The sequence below is a fragment of the Mixophyes fleayi genome, chromosome 3, assembly GCF_038048845.1.
Source record: "Mixophyes fleayi isolate aMixFle1 chromosome 3, aMixFle1.hap1, whole genome shotgun sequence".
In the NCBI taxonomy this organism is placed as follows: Eukaryota; Metazoa; Chordata; class Amphibia; order Anura; family Limnodynastidae; genus Mixophyes; species Mixophyes fleayi.
The window spans coordinates 202,204,928-202,224,250 of NC_134404.1; the positions used below are offsets into that span (position 1 = coordinate 202,204,928).

Sequence of the window (19,323 nt, forward strand, 5' to 3'; positions counted from 1 at the left end):
CCTCCATTTGTTCATCCTGTCTTGACTTGAATTTGGTTCTCCAGGCTTTGATTTAAGATCCTTTTGAGCCTTTACAGTCTGTGGAGCTTCGTTTCCTGACTTGGAAGGTGGCTTTTCTTTTGGTGGTGTCCTCAGGACGTCAAGTTAAGTAGATGGGGGCTTTATCTTGTCCCCCCCCCCCTTTTGTTTTTTCATGAAGACCGGGCACTGCTTTGCACTAAGCCTTCATTTGTCCCTAAGGTTGTTTCCCGTTTTCATTTAAGTCAGGAAATTGTTGTCGCTGCTGTTGCTCAGAGTTCTAGGTCACGTGATCAGTTTTTGTTGCTTTTAGATGTAGTCAGGGCTCTTAGGTGTTATGTGGACCGCACAGCTGGTTTGTGTAAAACCACAGATCTTTTTGTGCTTTATAGCGCAAAGAAAGTGGTTGGCCTGCTTCTAGGATCCCTTTAGCTCGGTGGATTACTTTCACCATCAAGCTAGCTTACTCGAGGTCGGATAGACCGTTGCCAGAAGGTTTGGCGGCACATTCCACTAGGGTTGTAGGCTTCCTGGGCGGCGCGTCACGGAGCTTCTGCTAAACAGCTGTGCCGGGAGGCTATGTGGACATCTGTTCGCACGTTTGTAAAATTCTATAGGTTACAAGACTTTGCATCACAGGATGCCAGGTTTGGCCATAGGGTTCTGCGTTCAGCCATGTCAGAGCAGTCCCTTCCTTAGGGGGCAGCTTTGGTAGGTCCCCTATGTATAGCACTCTCCCCCAATTGGACGTATGAGAAAAATAGGATTTTTGTACTCACTGTAAAATCCCTTTCTCATTGTCCATTGGGGGACAATGCGCGCCCACTCTTGCTCTGAATGTTGACTGTGTTGTTGTGGTTAGCTAACCTAGTTGACCTCTTTCGGCTTTGTTAAACATAAACTGAATATCCTTCTTGTGGGAGGGGTATAGCAGGGGTGGAGTTACACTCATAGACTTAACTGTTTAAGTGCCTGGACTCCTGGTACCACCTACTATACTCCTATGTATAGCAGTGTCCCGCAATGGACTACGAGAAAGGGATTTTCCGCTGAGTACAAAAATCCTATTATTGTGAGTTGAAGATTTTGGGTGAAAAGAGACTTGAAAAATCTGGATCATTTGGGAACCCTATATATGTATGGGATATCATGGAACCAGTTATCCAGAGAGTTTTAAAAAACAGAGGCAAAAATGTAAAATGCTGTTCAGTGATTTATCATACACTGACATGATCACTGACAGTTTCTTCCTGTAATAACCATAAGAAGCTCTGCAAAGCATTGTAACACGTTAAAGAGTGCCATAGGCAATGTGGGTTAATTTCTTAATGTGGTGTTAGTACATTTTATTATCAAAATCACAAGAAAAAGACCTTATGCAGAATAACCCATGCCCCAAGTCTTCTGAATAATAGATCCCATACTAATATATACATTTTTGTAGATGAAAAATAAAGATGAACTCATTATAGTTCATCAAATTAAAAATGCCCCTTCCTGTTTTCAACTTGCAATAAAGTGTATTAATGTTTTTTTTTTTTGTTTTTTGTTTTTTTTTAACATTTTAAAACAGTAGTGTTATTTTAACTAGAGATTACTGGTCTTTTTACATTTAGTAATATAAAAATACATAGGGGCATATTCAATTGGGTCCGGAGTCGCGGTTATGCGGCAGCTACGCATTACATAAGGTAATACAGTACCACAAAACGCTGTATTGGGTAACGTGTAGTACCTTCGCCGGCCATTCTGGAGCATAACCACAATCTCCAGACCTAATTGAATATGCCCCATTGAGTGTTTACCTTAATTAACATTAATGTTTTGTGATCGCATTTAGATCACATGTCGGTTAACAGGCTGTGGGGACCAATCTGTTTTTTTTTCTTTTATCCATAAACTGATTGAGCTTCAGTGTTTCCTATTTTATTCCTTACTGGCTATATTATTACAGTAGTTTGGCTTCACAATTTAAAGTTTATCTCTAATTGCAAAACGCATTGATTTCTCAATTTCTAAGAAGCTATTTTTAGGTATATTATTTGTCATAACTCTTATGTTTAAAGATTTTTAAAAAAAATATATTTTTTTTGTTCAAGGATCTCTGGCATTACTACTTAAATCTCACTGATGCAAACTTAAGGAAGGAAGCCTTGTGGAAGCTGGAATATATTATGACCAAAGAGTACAGCATAAAGGATCTAAGGCCTGAAAGTTTGGAAGAACTAGTCAAAAGATTTCAAAAGCCAAAAAGTATGGACTTCCAAAACTATTACAAGAACTACTTAGTGAGCTTTGATTATACTGAAGATTGTGAGGGATTATGCAAACAACGACAGATTTGTGCAATACAATATGTTGATGCAGCTTCTTATGTAGATTGCATTTTAGAAAGTTTCAAATTTAATAATATTGAGGTCAGTAAAAATTTAATTTAACAAGAACGAGAAATGATAGTGTGATATCAGCTTTTTATTATACATATTCTATTTTGTCAGAGTAATCAGAGAGTAACAATAATTATAATCATAAGTAATCAACAAACAAAAATACACAATATTTTTTGTAAGGTGAATGTGGTTAGGATCTTGGAGGGAGCTCCTCATCTCAGCAGAATAGACTGTCATGTGAAAAGTAAATGATAAAAAATTTAGGTAATAAGCTGTAAAAAAATGATCTGGTCAGGTACTTCCCTACTGGATAACCAGTTTTAAACCAGTGTGTAGGCATAGCTACCATTCCTCCACAGCACCTCACTCTATCAAAAATATTAGACTTCAAGTAGATGCATACGGTGAACTCGGCACATATGGATCAATCAACATGTGCCTCCTTTTACAGTGACCCTCAGCTAGATTTTGGGCCACCATATATGCATAAAAACCACTGCTTACATCACAGAGGACAATACGTGTCATATTAACAGAGCGAATAGATCAGAAAGCATGGTAGTTTTCTCCAGTGATTATTCATTTTGGTCCTCTTGTTAAGAGATTTCCTTGTGAAATGGTGAGGTGACAATGATTAATGCAACTGTAATAAAATCCTTGTCATATGACCTACAAAAGGTACTGAGAAATCAAGATTGACTTTCCATTACATGAGATAATGTATACAACCTAGGTTGATAATTTACTGTTAAACGATATAAAACAGTATAAATCAAACACACAGCCCCCCAATGGCACACTGTAAGTCTCAATGTAAAGACAATTTTTTTTGTATAAATATGTGATATATGAATAAACTCTCACATTTGATATGATGTCATAGGCTGGACATCTCCCGCTGCTATACAGAGGATATGTGAACTCCCCAATAACAAACAGTACAAAAACAATGTACAGCGCCGAGAGTTGTCACGAACCCTAATTACAAATGTGACACTAACACAGATATCAAAAGATGTATATATTATGTATAAATATATAATTGTATTAATATCTCACAACAATAAAAACTAATATTGCAACAATAAAGGCTGTACTGCAATCAAAAAATTTCCTAGATACAGTATATTAAAATAACACCATGCTGGCATGTGTACACGTACATAAAGTACAAAGGTCAATTATGAAACTGACAAATCTGCATATACCAATGATGAAACCGGTGGTGCAGGTTATATTAGCCGTGTGAATACTGTCAGCTTATTGATAGGTAAGTGGTAAATATATGTATGGAGAAGTACAAACACAGTTCAGAAGAGTCCTCTATAAGAGATGTAGCGTAACACTTTGATTAAGCGAAATTGCCTCTTCAAAAATAGTGCTAGTTATAAATTTACGCTTAATCAAAGTAATTTCAAAAACATAATTATATTTGTATTTAAACAAATATCTTATGTGTTCTATTTAAAGGCTGTGTTTTCTGAAAGAGGAAATATTTCATATAAGCTGATGAGATCCTGAAGGTCTATCACACCTATCTGCAGCCAGCAGGGCCAGCGTCGCCAATAGGCAACTGCCTAGGGCGCTGGACTTTGGGAGGTGGGTTGCATTGTAACCAGGTAACCACAATAGCAATGTCTCTGAATGAGACATTATTAGTTAGGCAGCCAGGGCGGTTAAATCGCCCACTTGCTATATCCCTACGCCGCAGTCCATAGGTTATATAAAGGTGGTGCTGCCTTGTCTCTCTGCATCTCTCTAGTACCTGGCTCACAGCATCATGACATCACAATGCTGTCAGTGGAGAGGAGCTGAGAGGGTCCAGGAAGCAAAGAAGAAAGCAGAAAGAAGAAGCCGAGATGTGGGCATGAAGAGAAAAGAAGAATAGGTAAGATAGTTACAGAAACACAGAAAACGGAGGGAGAGGGGCTTCAGAAAACGTAGAGGGATTGGAGAAAACGTGGAGTGGAGATGAGGCTACAGAAAACGAGAGGGGGAATGGAGAAAATATGGGGAGGGTTATGTTCGAAAATCTCCATGAGTTACATACTATTAATTTAAAGAAACTTCAGGTTTGAGCAACAATATATTTTATTACGATTTACACTCTATTTGGCTCTCCCCTATTGCTATCTATTAGTATAATTAATTTTACATCTGCACAATACATTTAACACATAAACAAAGGTAATCTAAATGACATACATACAGTTTTAATCTGCTTATTTATTAAAATCTTGTGGGTAAGAGGGCATGTGAGAAAAAAATTGTTTGGCAGGGGGGCATGTTTGAGAAAAGCTGGTGGGCAGGGGAGCCATTTGAAAAAAGCTGGTGGGGAGTGGGGCATGTGCTACAAAAGCTGGTGCGCAGGGCAATGTGTGAAAAAAGCTGGCTAGGGTACAGAGGACAGAGAGGTGCATATGAAAAAAGCAAGTGGGCAGTGGGGTATGTGAGAAAAGATGGTGGAATGGAGGTGGCTTGTGTTATAAAAGCTGATGAGTACGGGTGACATGTGTAAAAGTCAGGAGTCATATCTGAGAAAAGCTGGTGAGCAGCAGGGGACATGTTAGAATGTAACAGGTGAGTGATTTTTTTATTTACTTTTCTCTGAAATCTAACATTTGGCGCCTCAGCTCTCTAAATCCTGTGTTTGCTCCTAGTTAGCAGTGAAGCCTGGACAGCATTCTGCATCAGACATCAGTACATCTGGAAGTCAGTGCATCTGGACTGCAGCCTGGCCAGCCAGGAGGAGGGAAGAGTTACTATATTAATTTTACAAATGTTAAGTGTGTGAGGGGCTGGGAAGTGGGAATTAGGGGGAGGAGCGGCGATAGGCTGAAGCTTTACCTAGGACTCTGAGAAACCTTGCACCAGCCATGAGCCTCAGGTATGATCCCAGGTGGGGCTCAGGCAGTGGAGTAGAGACTCTCAGGTGGTAGCAACAGCTATGTGTCTTCAAGAAGGTATGACTGGAGAGACTCAGCAGACAGCCCAGTATAGAGAGAAGAAATTAAGAAGGCCCAGGGTGTGGTCAGTGTTTGACCTGCAGAGAAACTGCAAACAAAGAAACTGCGGGGGGTAAATGTTTCAACCTGAGAGTTTTCTGGCAGGTTTGAAAAGTGACAATGTTGCCTATAGCAACCAATCACATTCTAGCTATCATTTTGTAGAATATACTAAATAAATGATCGCTAGAATCTGATTGTTTTTTCAAACATTTACCCTCAGGAGAGAGTGGGTTTGATATAGTGAGTAGATAGAGAGGGTTCAAGAAGTAAGGCAGTGACCTGAATACAGGTTCGGGGGTAAATGTATCAAGATGCGAGTTTCCTATAGCAACCAGTCATTTTCTAGCTGTCATTTTGTAGAATGTACTATATAAATGATAACTAGAATCTGACTTATTGCTATAGTCAACATCTCCACTTCTCAAACCCTTCAGAAACTTGCAGCTTGATACATTTACCCCTAGTTTATTATTTTCTGATTCTTTGTTTTGTCAAATAAAGCATTATTATGTTTAAAGTTTAAGTTTGTTGGCCGGAGACAATTAATTAGTACCCAAACACCCATCACTGACTGAAGGGCTGAGTTAATTCCCTAACCAAGCTGCTCAAAGTACCTTAAGGCTATCTCAAATATAGTTGTCAAGTATCCCAACAGTTAATATTTTGAGGATTTTTATTGTGGGAAGGGAACAGTTTGGATAATTCTGTCAAATACGTTAAATTCCATATCATCAATTAAAGAAGTTCATTAGATATATACTGTTGGATTACTGAAGGGCTGAAATTGAAAAATTGTGATGTATCCCTTGACTGTGTTGTGCTGTATAAGAAGTACACTGCATAAGGATAAGAGACAGTTATTCCACAGTCAGTTGCCATTTTCTACCAGAAGGACAGATTAAGAATATGGCAAACAGGATGGTTGCTAACTGTAACATCTGATTATGTCACTTTTGAGAGAACTGACCAATTAATCAGCAATGAAGGTCTTCAAATGTGCCCAGTTAAGAATATATTTTGAATATGACCTGTTGGGAATACTGGAGGACCCAAACTGATAAATCCTGATGTACCCAACATGACATGAGGATCATATAGCTTGTTGATGTATCACTGTCCCTTGCTTTACTTTAGACTTCAGTTTTGGCCTAATTGACCTAGAGCTTATAATGATGATGGGGGCTGATGATAATGAAAGGCATATTGAGCACTGTAAATTAATATATAGGTGTGGATGGTTGATTAAATGTGTGGTGTGTTAGGTTATTATTGTAGCTTTACATACACAAAGAAATTTGGAAAAAACTCCTAAGTCAAAGAGCTATAATAAATATAAAATAATCCTGTTAATACATTATACACATACACATGCCCAACTAATGACCAGTATACCATTTATAATCTAGTTACCAATATTCCATACAAAACTCTAAAATATGATGATCAGTATAGCACTATATAGCTACCATATACCATACTGATGATCAGTATACAGTTCAAATACCCATATTCTGATTATTGCTACAGTATACAATTACCCTTTCAGGGTAATTCAACAAAGCCTATAACTACTAGGATGAATAATGTATTTTTGTTGCCCATTGATACAACATAGGTAAACTTTGTTATGTGCATTGGAAATAACTAAATAAACCAATTTTATGTTGTGCCCCAGGCCAATTAAAATAACAGTTCTCCGTAGATTATATAAAACAATAAGGTGAGATGAGCACCTTGCCATAGAGGATGTGACAACGGTGGCATATGCAGAGACTTTAAATGTAGAGTTTATCTACCTTGCATTTCCAGACCTCAAACCTCTACCTTCTTTTTGGCTCTGCTGGTCTCACAATTTGTGATGTGACTTTTGATTTTAATTAGTTGCCAACAGTTTACAATTAAGTTTAACAGGAGAGACTGAGACGTGAGAAGTTGCAGGTACTTCTGCAAATGCTATTGGGCATTCTGAAGAATCTACTAAGCATAGAGCTTCTTCTGCTAATATTTGGCTATTGTTACTGTTGTACTTTTAACTGGACATAAACCATTTTGCACATATTACTACTATTTTGAATATTACTATTATTTGCAGCCTCTTTATTTTATACCAGTACTTCTAAAAAAGGGATGATTTCAGATGGAGGGCAGGGGTTTATTTGATTATTGGGAAATTCGCTAGTTATGACTTGTCGGGGGTACCTGAGGACTGCTGCTGAACACTCCTGATGTATGACATGTAGTATATCACATAGTTAGGTGTACTGTAACCTGACATATTACCTGCAGGACATTGATAATATCACATTACAGAAAGACATAAGAAGAAGATCCAGTTGCTCCCTAGCAACGTGCCACTTGACCCTTAAAAAAGGAGAGTAGCATCAAGATTATAAGTACAATTACTCCTATACAAGTTGGTTACCCCACTCTCACCTAATCTCAGGTCACAGTATCTCTCCTAACTGTACAAAACGTGGGTCATGTGTTTCATTTAATATATCTTCTTAAGATTGTAATCTCTACTGTATATTTCAGTATTGTTTTATTGTTGTGCTGTATTTTTCGACACCCTACTGTGCAACATGTTGACATTACTAATAATAATAGAAATATTTATAATAATAAGTAAAGGAAAACAAAGGATATTGATAACACTACTAACTTTATTAGGGCTTTGCAAGTTACAAATTGTCCACTAGATGTCATTGGTACTCTTGAAAATTGTCCAATACACTGGTTCTCCTTTACGAAGTGCAGCCAAACAATTTTGTTTTGTTTTATACCAAAGCTTCTGGATAGTTCGCCCAGCTTTCCAAAAGTGTGACCATCACATGAACTGTTTATGTGCTGTAAAAAAGTCTGCACGTTGCTTTAAAAAGCTGTCAGAGTAGGACATCTAATTATGACTCTGTCTAGATTAAACATGATCAGAATGCAGCAGAGAACCCGGTTTTGACATCATTATGGTTTGAATTTGAATTTGCTTGAGGTCATTTACAAACGCACTCAGTGTGCTCCTCATAATGCCCTGATTTTCACCGGCTTTGCGTTGTCCATCTAGTGCACTTCAAGATGCATGCCTTCTCTCTGTTTTCAGGAGACACATTCATAATTATTTATCTAATTTCAATAACCATACTCTGCAAAAGAAAATCTAATTTTTGCCCTGCTCCGCAAATTAAGATGCAATGGTACTAGTTTTTATCCTGTCTCCTCAGCCTGCAAACTTCTTCTGCTCCACAAAACATATTTTACCCAGCAACCCTATGCACTTTGGCACTGCTCTAAGTACTTGTATGCAAATCAAGGTGGATTGTGGGACCAAAGTTAATCTTGCACTGCACTTTGGACATTTTAATAAATTATCTTCACTGTATATAAAGCAATGACTTGCTGATTAAATATAAGTTGTTCTTTTATTGTGAAATGTGATTGGAAATGCATTGTGTTATTACAGCTACACTAACTTAAACTTGTACTTTTAAGTTTGTGTTAGGATTCTGTCATTAAACTTCAGGAACTGTTTTTCATCAATGCACAACCAAGTAATCTGCCATAGGGTGACATATTTTATACAATTGAAAGCCATGTTTCCATTTGATATCCCCTGATGGTGAAACCAGTAATGCTTGTACACTTTTTGAATATTTATTTTTTTTTATCGCTATTTATATTACTAGTTATTATATCCAGGTTTTACCACTGTAATTTATTACATATGGGCTGATTCACTTAGCCTCAAAGTTCCCTGTGTGATATTATAGGTCATGATCTTCACTCATCTTTGCTCACACCTTATGGAGGTGTGAGCAAAGAAGAGTGAAGTTTTCATTGCTGTAATTGCTGGTAATGTGCACAGAAATATAGCCGTCATATTACTATGGAATCTCATTTCTAATTGAATCAGCACTTTAGATTAGAACCCCTTTTGCCATATTTCCAGGACATTAGTTGCTCAGTGGTGGATTAACATGATCCGGGGCCCTATACTGTTTGTACACCATGGGCCCCTACATGTCAAATGTACATCATACAGTGCACAAGACACCTAGCGATAGGTGGAGGCTCCCAGACACAAGATTTCAAAATGCCCAGCATGGTATGAAGACAAAGCAAAAATGAGTGGGAAAAATAATAGACGCCACCTAATTAGGTCAGTAATACCTTTGAATAGGATTACTTCCATCAATTATAAAAAAAGAAAAAAAAGCCATGACATGCATAGTCTAGTAATACTGCAGTAAAATAAGAATATTGCATTATTGTAATTTTTTTCATTTTCAATAATTTTTATTAAAAATTTTCAAAAGTCTATGGGGTAGAGAAAAAAGAAAAAAAGAGAGTCAAAGCTAGGGGAAACACTGGAGGGACCCCCACGCCCCTCCCACGCAGGGGGGAAAGGAGTCACTCGGGTGAAACAAGACTCATAATATCAACAATATACATACAGAGGAAAATTAATGTCCTCAGCAGTCCAATTCCTGTACCTTTTGCAGAATATAAGTTTGTCCCAGATGTTTTTCCTGGGGAGAAGTGGCTTCTTTGCTGGCTTTCTTGACACCAGACCATCCTCCAAAAGTCTTCGCCTCACTCTGCGTGCAAATGCACTCACACCTGCTTGCTGCCATTCCTGAACAAGCTCTGCACTGGTGGTACCCCAATCCCACAGCTGAATCAACTTTAGGAGATGTTCCTGGTACTTGCTGGATGTTCTTGGATGCCCTGAAGCCTTATACACAACTATTGAACCTCTCTCCTTGAAGTTCTTGATGATCCGATAAATGGTTGATTTAGATGCAATCTTACTAGCCGTAATATCCTTGCCTGTGAAGCCCTTTTTGTTCAAAGCAATGATGACTGCACTTTCCTTGGTTAACAGAGAAAGAACAATGATTTCAAGCACCACTCTAAAAGCTTCCTGTCTGTTATTCTAACTCAATCAGCATGACAGAGTGATCTCCAGCCTTGTCCTCAACAACACTCTCACCTGTGTTAACAAGAGAACCACTGACCTGATGTCAGCTGGTCAGTGATGGTGGAAATGTTGTTTTTGGGATAAAGTTCATTCTCATGGCAAAGAGGGACTTTGAAATCAATTGTAATTCATCCGATCACTCTTCATGACATTCTGGAGTATATGCAAATTGCCATCATATAAACTGAGGCAGCAGACTTTGTGAAAAATAATATTTGTGTCATTCTGAATACTTTTGGCCATGACTGTAGTGACATAGCTAAGAAGCATATGAAACAATTGTTATCACAGATAAGTCTTGAGGATAAAGCCAGATAAAAAAAACAGTGGTTACAATTGTATCAGGAACTAAGATAAGTCCCTTAAGGTATCTTAGCCTTGGGATAAAGCAGTTTGTACAGTCCCAGTCTTTCAACAATCTCACCGCTTGATGTAATAATTTACTTCGGCAGATCTGAAATCTTCCACAGAAATACGTTGACTGGTTCACGGTGTTTATTAGCTGTCAGATTTAGGAGTTCCTTTGAGGTCAAGACATGGAGACAAAGTAGGTCTTTCATAAGTTTACAGCAATATATCAAGTCCTTTACACGTTTCTCCATCTATTGTGACGGTTTTATCAGAAGGTATTTTCATGAAAGGGAACACATACTTATTTTACACTTATTTAATGTGTACTTTATTCATTATTTTAACCATTTTGTTAGACTACAACCAGCATTGCCAATTTCTTTTTGTGTGTGTCCATAAACTGCATAGTCTGTGGCCCCCTCAATAAAACAGGAACATGCAATAGAACCAAGAGAAACAAATCTGGGGATTGTAAAGATATGATATGTCACTTTTCTTGTTTGAAGGGACAACATCTTGAAAAAATGGGTTTGTAATTGTTATGTTTTTTCTTTAAACAATGGGGTCTTGTCTTGTATTCGATGGTAAACAAACAACTGTTTTAATTATTTGGAACTGTTGTGTGTGCATGTTTGTCCACCACTATACTATCTTATACAGGAAATACTTTTTTGCTTAATTAAGCTGGCTCAGGCTACCGGTGAATGTAGTGAGTGAGTAGTATGACATCATTGAGGTTGACAGAGCAAAGGTAAACATATAACAACTTCACCTCCACAAGCTAGTAATGATTTTCCAGCAATACAACTGCAGAAATGGAGACTTTTGTTGCTAAATGTGTCCAAAAATGTATATAACCTTTGTAGATCCAGGAGGCCTGTATAATCGGTCTTCCAAAGCTATGCATAGATATCGGCAATTATACCTGCGAAGATATTGAGGGTGCAGTAAGAGGGGGATACTAGCAGAGCAATGAAGGTCTCCACTATCAATTGTTATCAATAACACAATCATCACACCTCATCTCAAGCCCATGTTCATCAGTCTGAGTACTGCAAGCACATCTGTTAAGACGGTACTGAAATCTTCCATCCGGACATCGCCTCGGAGTGTCTATGTGCACTATGTGGCACGTTGCACAAAATGTGATCTTCCCCATAATGCCACTAAAGTCATGTACTTACCTTCTGCTTCCATAGACCGTTCCCTGACTCTGCTCAGGTCTCTGTGCATTGCTGTTCATGCCTGTGCTCCAGTCCCTAACAATGACTTCTTTTTGTGGTAATAATTGTTTCTGTTCTCAGAAGCCGTCTTGCTTACTAGCATAACCAGTTCCTTTCAGTTGCCATCTTGTATTTTTGTTGGTAACTATATAAACCTGCTTAATTTCACAGGTCCTTGTTTGATTGTAGGATTCTGCTTATGGGTGCGTTGTTTGTATGTATGAAAACATTTTTAAAACATTTGTCTCCCTGTAGAGTTTTTTTTCTGTCTGTTCTCTAAGTATCCCTGTCTCCCAGCTGCCCTGTTGCCTCAAGACTTTTGTTTTGTTATTCTGATCTGTTGCCACTCTGCCTGTTAGACTATTCATATGTTGGACTCCCACTACTCTAGTGTGACTGCTCACCTTCCTGGGATTGCTGTAAAAGACCGGACTGCTGTCTGAATCCTGGAAGACTAACTGGAAGTTTCAAGTGGTTGCAAAAGGTAGTCCCGAGTTTTCTCTACAAACTAATATTTAGTTTAAAGGCCTTTAGTTAACATGTGCGCTACTGGTTCCTGTAGGGCTAGATACCAGTGCATACTGGTGCTTGTAGTTCTGCAAGTGCCAGCATGCTCTGGCAGTCATGCTTTTGCTGGCACTTGTAATTCTATAAACACTTTTGGCAAGCCAGGCTTTACTGGGACCAATAATCCACCAGCAAATAAATATATTTTAACAAAAATTTCAACCTTTTATTACCCCATTGCCACCACACGAGAGGTCTGGGATGGGCCCCTGTACTTTCAGCATTGGACTATTTTCCTTTAGTGGTGGGTACTCTTGAAAGTGCAGCTCTGTGCTCAATGGGCTAGGACTAAGGACAAGGGGATCATGCAGGTTTACCTGCTACTTTGTTATCAGTCAAGCCTGTTATAGTGTAGTTGGTTGGCTATGGGTGCAGGTACTGGAAGCACTTTTGGGAGGGAAGAGAGTAGTGAGAGATGCTTCTCATAGGGATTACCTTACACATTTGCTTACACATTTTCTGTGTGCACATGCAATACAAAGATGCATATTTTACACATTTATCCCCACCCCCGGTCCTTCCCACATATTACTCGCTTCCATTCCAAGAATATTTTGAATGCTCATTTTAAACTGTGACCTGAAAAAGTGCTGTGCTTTAACCGGTCCAATGATAATGCTATAAAATTAGACACAAGCACCTTTGAAGCTGTAAAGTACTTGATTGAAAAGTGATTGTGTGGCACCACTCTTTAGCTATTTCTCAAACATAAATTATGCACAATTTTTCCTCAATAATACATTAATATTGACCGTCTCCAGGTGTCCTGTTTTTGCAGCTGGAATTGAATATAATATTCTTTTTTTTTTTTTTTTTTTACAAGAATTAAGACTCCTGATGCAACCATGCGATAAATATGTTCAAATCTATGCCTTTTTGTTATCTGGTTTTAATGCTTTTTCGATTAAAAGTATAGAACACATTTCAATGGCTCCATTGACGTCTTCTTGCCTTTTGATCATTGCTTGTCCTCACAATGAAGCCTAAATGACTAGCGGTAGTCCCTCCAATGAAAAAAAGAGCTTGCAGAGAGCATCTGAAAAAAAGAATTAAACACTGAACATTCCAATGTACAAACAGGGGCACAGCAATGAACAACAGAAATAATGGTAGTAGGGTGATTATATGGAACAAAGGACTCTTATGTGCCATTTGCAATAATTTCTTTAAGTTTAGATTTTGTAGGACCATCTGTTATCTTTCCAAATTCATTATTATATTAGACACACCAAAAAAATTGAAGAACTAAATCTGTTTCCTGCATGTCCTCCATCATTTTCTTTGTTTTCAAAAGAGCATCAACTGCTCAGTTTAAAAAGGAAAACATAAATAAGGGAGCAGAAATACTAATCTAAAAATACAAGTAAGCATGTATAAGAAGACATGTTAAAACACTGAAGTTAATCTGTCATAATAAATATAAAGTTCAGTTTTAATAATACTGCTTTTTTATTTTTTACATTTTTACTTGTTTCTGTCTTGTCTACTGATAGTTGTTCAATAAGGGTGTGGTACGTTATTTGCACAATGGTGATGACGACAAGTGAAATTACGATATAATAAAGGCGATTGCAATAAGCATGATAACAAGTAAATGCAGACTTACTACTTACTATCAATACAAGAGAGCAGATGGGAGACGTGTCCTGCATGGCTGCTATAGATTACGTACGCAGGGAATATTGGCACTTGTAATTAACGTCACTAGCAATGCAGAAACTGAGATTTGGCTTTTTAAAGCGGCATTACCACAATCTTAACCCTACCTCAAAGCCTAAGATTAACTCTAACCCTAACCCTAACTGTAACCCTAACCCTAATCATTCGACTACTTTTTCTGTTCCGCGGGTCCATGGTATTGCCGCTTTAAAAGTCCAAATGTAATTTTTTTCATTTCTAGTGAGGTGAATTATAAGTGGCGGCATTTGCTTTTTTCGTAATCTATAGGAGTCGTGAAGAGCATATGTGGGACATCTGCTATGTCGTATTGATAGTAAGTGTGCATTTATTTTTTATCTTAATTATTGCAATCGCCTTTATTTTATCGGAATTTCAGATGCCGTCATTAGCATTGTCGTTATAATAAGTACCACCGGTTCAATAATGCCAGTGGCAAGTGAAGCCAAGGAGAAGATGGTTGAAGGAAATTATTCTAATAGTAAAATAAATATTGCCTGCCTCTGCAGTTAATATGAGCGATATTAAAAAAGCAGTCACTTTCTTTATGTATTAAACATAGAACCAACAGATATCCCCTATTGATGTATAGTGGAAACAGGTCAGTTTTAAATTTCTATTTATTACATTTATATGTATTAACATTTTATATTTATATAGTGCCAGCATACTCTGCAATGCTTTACAATAGGGAATAAACACAGTCATTAAATAAAAACGTGTATTAACAAACACAGAAGTAAGAGGCCCAAGCTTGCAAGCTTATACTCAGGGCATCGAAGAGGAATTCTGGGCCTCGGCACAGCTACTTCATGGGGCCCCATTATAGTTGAGCATGGCAAAAGTGGGAGTGGTCATACATTTGGTGGCGTGGCTGTGCATCATTGGGACGTGTCTAGCAGGTGAAAAGCGCTAGACCACCCTCCTACAGAAAACACCCTGCATTGCTGTGTACACCATTGGCAGAAGTGTGCAGTGCCAGCTCGCCGGAGCGTGACATATGTGCCAGCAGTCCTGACTTTCAGGACAGCGGGACAGTGACCTCATAGTACCTCTTAGTTGTGCCCTCATCGTAGAGGCCCAGTTAATACTGTGGTAAATAGTCCTGCCCACAATTCATAACATATCACATAGTAGAGTCCCCAGTTCATATTATACCACAGTAATGCCCCTATTCATTTTATGCCACACATAAGTACCCCAGTTCATATTATGCCTCACATAAGTGCCCGCAATTCACATTCACGGGGGGCAATACAATGGTAGAGGCCCACCAGAGGGGGTGTGGCCAGCCACTAGAGAGGCGTAACCAAACCACCAGAGGGGGTGTGGTAAGCCCACAAAGGACAGCTAGCACCATAGTGTAGTATATAAAGAATGCAGTGTGTATATAAAGAGTATACAGTCTTGGCCTGCCCCTTAGATTGGGCAGAACAGTCACCAATAATCGGTATTGTCCCAATAGAATCAGAACATTTGACGGACTGTCCTGCTCTCTCCTACCTGTTCTTATCACTTTCACCACCTGTGGCTGCAGGTTTCTTTAGTTGCAGCTTGTCTGGGTCTCGGAATGTTGGGGGCCCTATTTGGAAACAAAATGGGTGCTGTCACGAACAGCACTCACCTGAGTCTGCGTGACGCATATGTGACACAGGGTCAACCACAAAGACAACCACCTGGTCTGTCTAAAATGATTAAATCCTTCCCTATCTATGCCACACACTAGCTTTGCGATACTAATTACCACCACCAAGGTTGTTTCGGATAAGAGCTGACACTCTTATTTAGGAAGCCTTCGGTTCTCCCTAGCATTAATCCAACACAATTTACTTTAATCAGAGTTCACTTAAACCACAAGGTTTGCACAGTTTCAATTAGGTAGCGTCTGGACCAAACTGTCGCGTGAATTCATAAGAACACAGAGACTAGAACTTATTAAGTGTAATTTAATATGGAAAATACATCCACAATGCTTAAGATAAAAAGATAATAAAATGACATACAAATATAGTGCAATTGTTTCTTATAAAATAAAAAGGATAAAACACAGAATTGATACCTCACTTAGAATCAAGTTTGTGGTGCCGGGAGGAGCAGGAAAAAATGGAACCTCTTCAATTAAACTCCCTCAGAAGAAGAACCCAGGGTTACATTTTCAATACAGTTTTAAAGTCAAGCTACAGGGCCCCCCAGCCCCCTTCCCTGTGAGGTCAGAACCAACAGGAGGGGAGAATGCAAATTAGGGTCTTATGACTTTGCTGTTTGAATACCTCTAAGTCAAGTTTTCTTTACACCGTCCTAACTTTTCAACAGTATGGTTTACGAACATGATTTTACCTTCACACAACAGGTCCTAAGTTTCCCTTCATCTGCATACCACACATGCCTCTGGTATGTATGATATTGGAGAAAATGATATGATCTTTTCCTGTGCCCTTATTCAGCTTGAATCTGTCATTAACATACAACCCAGTCTCTGCAGTCGGCCTGTCTGGGGCCTCCCAAACATGTGTGAGATTTCATTGTCTTGCAAGAGATCTCCTCAAAGGCATTCACATTTGCCATCCTGCCATAAATGGTATAAGGTGCTATCCTTATCTACCAGCCCCCCTGGGTGGTTTAACATCCACAAAACCCATTGATCTAACAGCTTCTAAGAGCACCAGGTCACACTATTTCTAGGAAGTAATACACAAACATATATTTGCAGATTTATGCCTAAACATTAGCTTGCACATGACACCTTCCCTTTTTAAGAGATGGCATGGGAATTGACTGACAGGTCATAGCCCAAGCCATCTCCCACAGATCCCACCTGGTTCAAATGGAATAGCTGTTAGCCGGGTCTCAATAGGTTCTCTGGGGAGAAGGGTTAAAAAGGGGTTACATATCTCAGACTGCTGGGAATTCTGGTCTGGCAATATCTGTGGGCTAACCTCTGTATTCTTAAAGGGTCCTATCCCTTGCGCTGCAGCTACTAGATCCAATGGCAAGTCCTTCTTCCCCTCATCTGGCAATCTACAGACTGTCAGGGCACACGCATCACTGTCATTAGGAGCCTTCAACAGATTATCATGAAAATTTCTCTCTATCATCCTGGCAGGGGGATCATACCACTGCTTCTGGCTTGTCTGGGCCTGCGTCATGTTCTCATGTACCAACCCTGTTGCAGTGTGCACTTTGTCTCTAATTCTCATGTCCTCTAAGTTAAAGCCTGAGGGAACAATGGCCTGGGATTCCTGACACTGCACTTCTAGGTGGGGACACACTATGCAATTCTTATCTTGGGGGCTACGGAACAGGATGCTCCCCTCCCTCTTGGACTCATCTATCTGGGGGTGTAGAGTAACAGGGAGTTTGGGCCCCTCATCTACCTCCTCTAAGCTGTTAGACGGCTGGCTAAGTGAGAGTGGGCTAGCCACTGACCCCCCTGTCTCTATAGAAAACTCAGATGAATGGTCAGAACTCAGATGTAGATCTGAGTGGTGAACATTCGAACTACAGGTCCCAGCAGCAAGGTAAGGATTGCTGTCACTCGCTATTTCCCGTTGGTCAGGACTAGGTGTCTCCCCCCCATGCTCACCAGCTCTGTGTGCAGCTGGTTTAGGCACAGAATATACATCTTCACTCTGCCCGCCCTTCCAGTTACCTTGTACAGCATCTTCTGGGCATATTACCTGGGTAGAAACATTGTCTTTCTCTAGCACAACAGAAGTAATCACATGGGCATCTGACCCATTTCTAGTAAGCATAATATTTACACCAGTATTAATGCCAATTTCTGCAATAACAATGTCCGCTGTCCCTATCCCATGACAAGATGTCAGTGTGAAGACAGGTTTGGATTCTAACACAATACTGTTATTGGCATTATCCTCATTATTCGCATTAGGTACAATAATACATTCTCTTTCCTTGTCACCTCCTGGTGCCTGGGAAAAAACATGGTTACTCTCAGCAGGTTCTGGTACTGTAACATGGGCGGCATTAAAATCATTACACACTTCAGGTATAATATGGCATTTCCGTTCCCTGTCACACCCTGCTGCCTGGGAACAAACGTTGGTATTCTTAGCTGATTCTAACACAGTGACATTAGCATCATTACCTACATAAGGTATAATAAGACATTCCCTGTCCCTGTCACATCCTGGTTTACACCTTTCAGGTGCAATTGAACAGACCTTTTCCTTGTCACCTCCTGCTACCTGGGAACAAACTTTGGTACTTTCAGTTGATTCTGACACAGTAACAGGGGTGGCATTGACATCGTCATTACAGACATACTGAGACAACATTCTTCCTAAATCTGTCCCCAGTAACACATCTATAGGCATATTATCCGAGACCCCGACATCCCTTATACCTCTTCCAGCACCCCAATCAAGGTAGACTTTGGCTACAGGTACAGTTAGGTGAATTCCACCAACCCCTTTCACAGAAATACATTTTCCTGGAATGAAGTCCTCTAACCCTATCAGTTCTGAATGAACTAATGTAACATCCGCACCAGTGTCTCTTAACCCCACAGTTACCTTGTCACCCACAGTGACTGTTTGTAGGTTGTCCTTCCGGCCCCCTTCTGGTCCCGCAACACACAGGACAGCTGGTGAAGATTGCAGGGAAGGTACCCCCCCAGCGGAGGGTGAACTGGTCTTCTTCTCTGGACAAGCGGTACTAATGTGCCCCACCTGGTTGCACACAAAACACCTGCGGGTGTCTCCCACAGCAGGCTTTACCCCAACCCTCCCAAAAGATGAAGAAACAGTGGGTGATGGCGTTGAGGGGGGTGGCGTTGATCCTCCTGGCCGGCCCCCTTTCCAGGCCGACTGCCCTGGCACAAAAGTTCCTCTTTTAGCTGCAGGTGCCCGGGTGACAGTGTACTTGTCAGCCAGTCTAGCTGCTTCCGCAGATGATGTAGGGTCACGATCCACTACCCATTCCTTCACATCAGCTGGGCACAAAGTCAGAAACTGCTCCTGGATCATCAAATCTTGCAGAGCATCAAAGGTGGTGATCTGTAGCCCTCTAACCCACTGTTTGAAAGAAGCACACAGCTGGGCCACAAGTCCTGAATATGTGTCAGAGGCACTGCGTTTTAAATCTCTGAATTT

At 39.7% G+C, this 19,323-nt stretch overlaps 2 protein-coding genes across 2 annotated transcripts in view; both read left to right on the forward strand.

Moving 5' to 3' along the window:
• The window catches only part of SMPDL3A (sphingomyelin phosphodiesterase acid like 3A), a 32,520-nt gene extending 29,002 nt beyond the window's left edge, over positions 1-3,518 (forward strand). Inside the window, exon 8 of the mRNA XM_075203004.1 lies at positions 2,118-3,518. Within this exon, the coding sequence (XP_075059105.1) occupies positions 2,118-2,456 (339 nt within the window). The 3' untranslated portion in view covers positions 2,457-3,518. The remainder of the gene's footprint in view (positions 1-2,117) is intronic.
• LOC142144326 (heat shock factor protein 2-like) overlaps positions 1-19,323 on the forward strand; it is a 541,922-nt gene that overhangs the window by 503,185 nt on the left and 19,414 nt on the right. The gene's annotated exons all lie outside the window — the stretch shown is intronic.